The following is an 8,705-nucleotide window of genomic DNA, read 5'->3' on the forward strand; positions in this document are numbered from 1 at the left end:
GTCTAAACAATCATGTTCCATCTCCCCACTTGTCTGTCTATACAAGAATTGTGAAGGATTTGTGTTTCCGTCTATTACGAGGGTCAAATCATTCTTTTCTATTAAAATGGTTTCGTATTTCACAATTCTGGAATCTGTTAACCACCGGCCAGACTTTTGAGATAAGATAGTTCTTACAGTGTGTGTGGGGTATGTATGATTAGGGTTCTTCTGGAAGTTAATTTTTGGCTTTTTTTCTACTAATATTGCTGTGGCCACTGCTTCCTGTATGCATGTGGGCCACCCCCAACATACTGGGTCTATTAATTTTGAATAGATATGTCACCGGTTTTCTTTTTCCGACGCATTCCTGCATTATGACTCCATATCCCTTCTGTCGCGTTTACAAAAAGGTGAAAGTTTTTGGTTTTTTTTTCCTAGGAAGGGGAGGGCTAAAACTAGGGCTTGTATTAACTTCTGCTTCTTTAAATTGCTTTTGTTTGTCTTCTGTCCACTGTATTGGACTTTTTTTTACAAGTTTGTCATACAGAAATTTTATTGATTGAGTGTATCCTTTAACCCATAATTTACAGTACTCTAGTAACCTTAAAATCCTCTTTATTTCTCATTTCATTTGGGGGATACTTAATGCTGTAATTTGTTCTGGATTGGTTTTTCTTGTTCTTTCACTAATTAGATGCTCTTATTTTCTTTTGTACAAACTGTAGTTTTGTTGTTGAGACTCTTAACTCTTGTTCTTCAAAAAAAAAAATTCAGCAAACGTATCGATGTCTCCTTCTGACTTTTTCCTCCCTCTCTCCTGATACCAACAGGTCATTTCCATATTGCAAGATTCTTACTCCGGGTTCTGCCTGGAACTCCTCTAAAATTTTCTCTAGCATCTGTTCAAATAGATTTGGGGATTTTGTGAATCCTTGAGGCAGGAAGGTCCAGCGGACTTGCTGCTTCTTCCCGGTGTCCGGATCTTCCCATTCAAAGGCAATTTCATAATACAAGACTTCTCAGCTCCTGAGTCTACTAAAAAGGTGTAAATTTCCTCCTGGGGGCCTAATTTCAAATTTATCAAGGGCTCACTAATTCTTTCTTCCCCCAGGAGGTAGAGCCTTTGACACCCTTAATTGGTAGTGTATTCTTCCTGTTGAGGTAACACTCGATCTCTCTCTTGCCTGGGACACTCTTTCTTAAAATGTTCTTCCTGCCCACAATAGTAACACTTTCCGCCCTCTGGGGCTCCTGATTTCATTCATATGGGCTTTTTTGAGCGGTGGCAGATGGGCTCCTTGTATCTTGTATGGTCTCATCCCTGGCCCTGGATTCTGGAGCGCTTTAGTTTTTGTTATTTCTTTTACAGTCGCTACCATTAGTTTTGCTTTTGCCCTCTGCTTCTCTTCATCACGCCTCACATATGTACTTTTTGTGCTTCTCGTAACAACTCATTGATTCTTCTCTTATGTCAGTTTTCCATCTTTTTCATTTTTTTTCTTAATATCTGGCCAGGCATGGGTGACAAAATTTACTTTTTAATAATTCCTGGCCAGCCACAGTCTCTGGGTCATTCTTAGAAAACTGCTGAATATTCCTTCGGAGCCTCTCCAACCACTCCGTCGGAGATTCCTCTTTCCCTTATTTACTTATTAAAAGTTTTGCTCACATTTGACTCCATCAGGGCTGCTTCTTTAAGTCCCCTTATAATTAACGTCGGATAATCAGACACGTTTCTCCTTCCTGCGGGGTCATTTTGATTCCAATCAGTTCTTCGTAGGGGTAACTTTTGGTCCCCCGCCACTCTATGAACATTTTTCCTTTCTCATATTCTCATCCCTGCTAAACAAATCATTTGTCTGTCTTCCGGGGAGAACAAAGTTCCCATGATGGATTGCATTTCTTCCCAAGTGTATACATTTGGACTTAAAAATTGGTCTAATTGTTCTGACAAACTTAGGAGATCTTCCAACAATTTCTTCATTTCTTTTTTAAAGTTCTTGACTTCTGTACTGGTTAGGGGCACATTCACAAATCCTGCCCCATTTTGAACTCCTGGGATCGGGACTTCCCATAAAGGATGCAGCCCGATTGGTTCTGTCATCTTCTCATTTTCTTCCACTATGGACCTCCCCACTTCCCACCTCCATTTCCTCTGGCTTTCCCTTCTAACGGGGACCTGAGGCTCTCTTGCGCTTTCCGGAGGGTCCGGGTTATATGGGGGAGGTAAGTATTCAAGAGGATCCCAGACTGGTCTCTGGTCCTCCTCCTTCTCCTTTTGTATTTCCCATTTAAAAACCCCTGCAGCTCCTTTCCAACACGCTGCATATTCGCTCTCTTCTTCATCAAATGATTCTTTAGAGTTAACGTATACATTTAGTGCTTGACACAGCTGTCCCTCTATAGAATCATACTTTGGCCAGTACTTCTCTGGCCTTATGGGCTCTTTGGTCCATTTAAACATACAGTAATGGATCATCTTTGCTTTGTCCTTACCCCGGGTGCAGGACTCTCCTTCCTGCCCCCATTGTAACAACATCCTCCCGAATGGACTGTCCGGAGGCATTTCTGGAATTCCCTGATCAGCTTTTCCCTTAGATTCCTCTTTACTTTTCCCTTGTCCCATTTTTTTCCCCCGGGGGATCTCTCAACTCCAGCCTTTCGCTTCGTCTCTTCACCGGCCGGTCTCCTCGCGGAGATACGGAACGGCGGTTAGAAAGACTCCGCACTCGCTTCGCAGATCTAGTCCGCGTCTCACTCACACCACTCTCAATCCCCCGTCACTCAGCCGCCCGAGCAATACTTAACAGTCAATTATCTTACCCGGGTCTCGTGCACAAGTATTATCGGCTGCCGCGGTTATCCCTGGGACCCCCCTTGTGTCCACGAGCCCCTTCACCGGGTTGTTGCCGCTGGTCCGTCACTGTGGGCGGGGAGAACAGGAGGATTGCTGAAATCAGCAGTGGCGCGCTGTCCTGGTCTACTCACCCGTCCAAGGCTCCGAACGTGGGCTTCAGTTATCCTGGACGAGCCCCCAGATTGTGAGAAACACGCTCACTGTACTGAATTTTAGTCTGGGGCAAATTCAGTGGAGCAAAGAATATTTATTCCAGCGCTGGGAGTTACACGGGGGATTTCTCCTCCTGTGGCTCATTTTTTCCTTCACAAACACTTGTTTTTATTTTGTATTCCTTATATTTATTCATGTTTTTTCTTGGAACATAATTTACAAAATCAATGAGTTTTTGGAACACGACCCACCCCCAAATACATAATCAATGAGTTCTTGGAATGCAGCCCACCCCCGAACATGCCCCCTCCCTTCCAGCGGCGCAGGCGCTGTGCTGCCTCAGGGGTCTTCCTGACAGTCATTGGCGGGAGGCTCGAAGTCTTTACCACCATGTCCTTCTTGTGGCTTCTTCATTCCTTACACTCCTGTGGTTATCTTAGCTAACGACACCACCCTTTGCCCTGCAAGTTTCTGTACTTCCAACTGTTGCTCTCGTCTGATATCCTGTCTAACACTATCCCTTTCCCAAACACACAGCGAGCACAGACCCATCTTAGCTGAAGCCATAGTGAGCACACATCTATTTTAGCTGAAGCAAAATTCTTTTGCTAAATTACTTATTACAACAGCAACACACACTGACACACACCCCGACTGCATAGGAACACACACACTGATACAGACCAACACACACTAACACCCCACACACGCCCCCACCACACATGGAACACCCCACGTAATGCACACAGTGCTCGTGCACGTCATGCACAGAGCGTGGAAGGCATGCACATGCAGCACGCACACACACACACAGTGCGGGCACGCACAGCCTGCCAGCATACGCACAAAATGCGCGCCCACACGGCACGCGCTCGACCCAGTGAACGCATACCTGCAGTGCGCACGCTCACAGGCTCATCTACACCACACTGCACGTAAACAGTGTGCACCCACCGTGTGGGTACCGGGACACGGAGTGCACCCAGACACCGAGTGCACCCACACACAGGGCACACACGATGCGTGCACACACAGAGTGCAGCACACCAACTGACGTGCCGGCATTTCCCAGTCCCTGAAGGGCCGACAGGAGAGCTGGGGAGGGACTTTTTACAAGGGTGTGTAGTGACAGGATGAGGGGGAAGGGCTTCAAACTGGAAGAGGGGAGGTTTAGAATAGATCTTAGGAAGAAATTCTTGACCGTGAGGCTGTTGGACCCCGGCACAGGTTGCCCAGAGAAGCTGTGGCTGCCCCATCCCGGGAAGTGTTCAAGGCCAGGTTGGACGGGGCTCTGGGCAACCTGGTCGGGTGGGAGGTGTCCCTGCCCAGGGCGGGGGGGGTTGGAACTTGATGGTGTTCAAGGTCCCTTCCAACCTAAACCATTCTGTGATTCTGTGTGTGCGCCCAGGCGTGCGCATAGGTACGGAGTGCAGCATGTGGGTGTGCTGGACTCGTCCCGCTCGCACATCACCGCTTGCCTGCTGCGGCTGTAGCCAGATGGGCCCCTCAACACCCAAAACCGTGCATGCTGCCTGTAGCAGTTCTGTTCTCTGGTGTATGTGTTTTGGGAAGGCCCTGGTGGCACAGGGCTGCAGAGAGCGGGGTGGCAGTGAACTTCCCCAAGAGGCCGCGATGCCACACGGGGTTTTTTGCTGCCAGCTGTCAGCAGGCAGCGCTCGCAGCCAGGCGCTGCTGCCTGCCGCGGGGCCTGCACAGCCTCGTCCCGCAGGCAGAGCGTTCAGCGGGGGTCTGTCGGGGGTGTCCCATCCCAGCTTCTGCCTCCCCTCCTGCCGGGAACCCCCCATGGTGCCCCCCCTTCTGCCAAGAGGCCACCGGGCCCGGTGCCCGGAACCAGCGACTCTGTGACATCAGCCCCGGGAACAAGAGCACCGTGGGCAGCGTGAGCACTGCGGGCACTACGTCGGCTGCGGCACTGGTGGCGACAGGCCCTCGGTTCGCTTCTTGCAGGTGCCACGTGCCGCCACTGGCAGCAATGAAACTGCTCCTCGTCGTCGTCCTGCTGGCCCTGTGCTGGCCTGTGCAAGGCGCGTGGGACAGCTGTGGGTAAGTGGCCCCAGGCTCTGGGGGGGAGCTTGGGCAACCCTGATGGGGTTCACTGGAGGGAGCCCGCTTGTCCCCCGTGGCCACAGCTTCCCCAACCCCGCCTGGGAGCCTCAGATCCTGGCCAGCACCCCGGCTGCTGGCACAGCTCCTCTGCGGGGCTCAGGCAGAAACAGGGGCGCACGCACGCCCGCCCCAGGGGGTTCCCTGGCCCTGCTGTCCGTGCAGCGCCTTGTGGGGAGGGAAGAGGGCTGACCTTCAGCCTGAACCGCAGCACGCCGTGGAGCAGGACAGTCATGAGTTTCTGGTTACAGAGGGACCTGCGGGCTCCGGCCCATGGCTTACCAGTACGGCATGTCGCGTGTGGTGGGTGGCACCGATGCCCGTCCAGGAGCCTGGCCCTGGATCGTCAGCATCCAGGACCCCTGGGAAGCAGGCACGGGGCACATCTGCGGAGGGTCCCTCATCAGCCCACAGTGGGTCCTCACGGCGGCACACTGCTTCATCGAGGCCAGGTAAGGAGGGCCAGGGAAGGGGGCTGTCCCCACCACCCTCGCGGGTGCCCTGCGCGCAGCACCGCCTGCTACTCCCATCCCCGTTCCTGCCAGTACGCCCAGTGCCTGGGCACTGCCGAGCCCAGCCCAGAGACTGCTCAGGAGAAGGCTGGGCTCGGGCCACTGCTTCCTAGCAGCCTCCAGCGCCACATGGCTCGTGCCTAAGGCATGCCAGGGCGGTGGCAGCCTGCGTGGCACTGCTCTCCTCTCTGCCCTGGGAAGCAGAAGGCAGGGAACAGCGGGGCTGCTGCAGCACGTGGCTCCGCTCCCTCTGACCCCCCTCTCCATCTGCTTTCCAGGCACATCAGCATGTGGCGCGTGGTGATCGGGGCCACCCAGTTGACTCGGCTGGGCCCCGGGACCCAAGTGCGCCATATTAAGCGGCTGCTGGTTCACGAGCACTACAGGAATATCACGCAGAGGAACGACATCGCCCTGCTGGAGCTGGACCAGCCTGTCCAGTGCAACTACTACACCCAGCTTGCCTGTGTGCCCGACGCCTCACTTAGAGTGTCAGAGCTGCGCACCTGCTACGTCAGCGGTTGGGGCGCCACCACTGCAAGATGTGAGTTCCCCAAAAGTGCTGGTGTCCTGAGTGCAAGCTCGGCACACTGGGGAGAGGGGTTGGGCTTCCTGAGAGCGGAGGCGAAAGCCGCAGTCAGGCTGTGGGGACGTATGCCTCCGGAGAGAATGGGCTGACCCACCGCCCAAAGCCAGACAGAGGGGAAACACGGGCACAGTGCCTTCAGGGCACAAAGCCAAGCCCTAGGGAAGGGGTTCACCCAGGCAGGGGGGGAGCTGCTGGGGCTTCATTGCTTTCTCTGCTCACAGCTGCAGGGTCAACGGATGTCCTGCAGGAGGCCAAGGTCCAGCTCATTGATGTCAACCTCTGCAACAGCAGCGGGTGGTACAGAGGGGCCATCCACAGCCACAACCTGTGTGCTGGCTATCCGCAGGGTGGCATCGACACCTGCCAGGTAGGACGTGCTGCAAGTCAAGCCCCGGCAGCACCGGCAGCCCTCTCGCAACGCCCAAACATCGCCCGGCACGTGCTTGGCCTGGCAAGTCACCCTGCCACCGCTGGGTCTCCACCGCTGCTGGGGCTCACCTCCCCTTCCCCAGCTGCAGGTCCTTGCCCAGTGCCCGCCTTGTCCCAGAGCCCGGGGACGCTGCCCAGAAAGCCCATCCCGTGCTCCCGGCAGCCCATAGGTCCAGATCCCAAAGCATCCCCCTTCCACACAGCCGGGAGCACTGTGCAGAGATGAGAGAGCGCCCGACCTTACAGGCCCTCCACCCTCTCCCAGATGAGGCTCTGTAGGCTCCAGCGCCGGAGCAGCGCCGTTGTGTGCAGTGAGCAGAGCTCTGGCAGGTGCTGGGAGAGAGAAGGAGCCGGCCAGAGCGCTGACAGCGGCCACCCAACACCACCTCAACCCTCTCTCCTCCCCTGCAGGGTGACAGTGGTGGTCCTCTGGTGTGCAAAGACAACAACGCGGACTACTTCTGGCTTGTTGGGGTGACCAGCTGGGGGAGAGGCTGTGCCAGAGCCAAACGGCCCGGAGTCTACACCTCCACCCAGCACTTCTACAACTGGATCCTGGTCCAGATGGGACTGAGCCCAGCAGTAAGGGGTACTCCAACAGCACGGGCTTGGAGTCATTTTCTCACTGCCTCAACCCCTTATCAGAGGCCAAGGCCAACACCAACACCACCGGGCACGATTAGCTCCTGCCCATTTCCACTCCAGAAGCTGGTGGAATTCTTTACTCGGGTGCAGGAGCTGCTGCAGGTCCTGTGGGGGAAAAAGGCTTGAGCAGCGTGACGAAGAGGCTCCAGAGCAGGCCGCCCTGTTCCACGACCATTTCCTTCCGGGGCAATGCCTGCTGAGCCAAAGGCAGCCTCAGTGCCAAGGCCTGCTCTGTCCTGCCCGCGCTCCTCTGAGCGCAGAAGGGCTGATGTTGACTCGGTTGTAGAAATAAAGTTCCTGATTTTCACAGCTGAGCGTGCTTGAGTCCAATTCAGTCTCCGGTGCAAGGCAAGGACTTGCGTGCCCGGCGCCTGCCAATGAGGCCGCAGGCAGACAGCAGGGCACGAAGGGAAAGAGTGACTCCCAAGGGCTGAAACGGTGCCTGGTCAGAGAGGAGGGTGCTCAGAGCCACCATGGGACGGAGAAGACTGGCACATGGAGGATAGGAAACAGTGATGTGACCTGCAGATGACTTTGGGGGTATGCATTAAGGCACACAGCTGGAGATTAGGGCCCAGTGTAAGCCGTAGCTAATTGAACAGAAGGTGTGAAACTCCTGAGCGTGACAAGAGAAATTGCTGACCACAGCAAAGAGTGAGAAGCCAACAGGGCTGAGCAAGCGTGGCCTTGGGGAAGCATCTGGTTGAGCGTTTGTTGGTGTGCTGGAGAAGAGCTGGGCAGGTGTCCCAAAGGGCAGCGTTTGGTGGGACCTCCTTCACCCCAAAGCTTTGTGGGACCTTTTTGAAGCCACCCTGGTGAGGCCTCTGCTCCTTCCACCCAAGTACTTTATGTTTCACACCATGGAGTGGTCATTTCTGACTGCATCCTCAGCAGGACCTGGGGCCTGTGGCTGTATCTTCAACTGTGGAGCTGTAGAGACCTGGCAAGGATGGAGGAGAAGGAATGAGGCTCCTGGTGAAGGGAGGGAAGTGAGGAGGTGCAGTGTCCACGCTGGCCTTGAGGACTGGCTGGGCAGGAGAGGTAGGAGAGAGAGTTGGTGTAGGAGCCATGGAGCAGCCTGTGGCCAGAAGCAGAGGGTGGACACAGGGAGCATGGGCTCAATGTGAGAGGGAGCATGACCTCGGCGCAGCGCGTTTAACTAGAGGGCTGGGAGCGAGAGCGGCGTCCAGCCTGGGCAGGGGAGCTGGGTCTGCTCGTCCTCCATGTGAGAAATGGTGGTTTGCAGGTAGCATCTGGTTGCACTTGCTGGAACGCAGAGCAGGAGAGAGTTGTGTCCTGGTTTTCCCCTACAAAGGCAGGACATGGGTGGAAACGTGGCAGTGGGGAGGGACTGGGAGTAACTGGGACCTCCCATCCACCTCCCAGCCCCATCGCGCTGGGATGGGGTTGCATA

At 54.6% G+C, this 8,705-nt stretch overlaps 1 protein-coding gene across 1 annotated transcript; it reads left to right on the forward strand.

Annotated features, from left to right (window-relative positions):
• Positions 1-5,916: 5,916 nt before the first annotated feature.
• LOC309685381 (acrosin-like) lies at positions 5,917-8,336 on the forward strand (the record flags this gene model as incomplete). Its single annotated transcript, XM_082501152.1, has 4 exons — positions 5,917-6,123; positions 6,462-6,584; positions 7,058-7,228; positions 8,328-8,336. The coding sequence occupies 4 exons, from the start codon at positions 5,917-5,919 to the stop codon at positions 8,334-8,336; spliced, it is 510 nt and encodes a 169-aa protein (XP_082357278.1).
• Between the last annotated feature and the right edge of the window lie 369 nt (positions 8,337-8,705).

Source organism: Vanellus vanellus (assembly GCF_965231255.1).
Source record: "Vanellus vanellus genome assembly, contig: HAP1_SCAFFOLD_29, whole genome shotgun sequence".
Lineage (NCBI taxonomy): Eukaryota > Metazoa > Chordata > Aves > Charadriiformes > Charadriidae > Vanellus > Vanellus vanellus.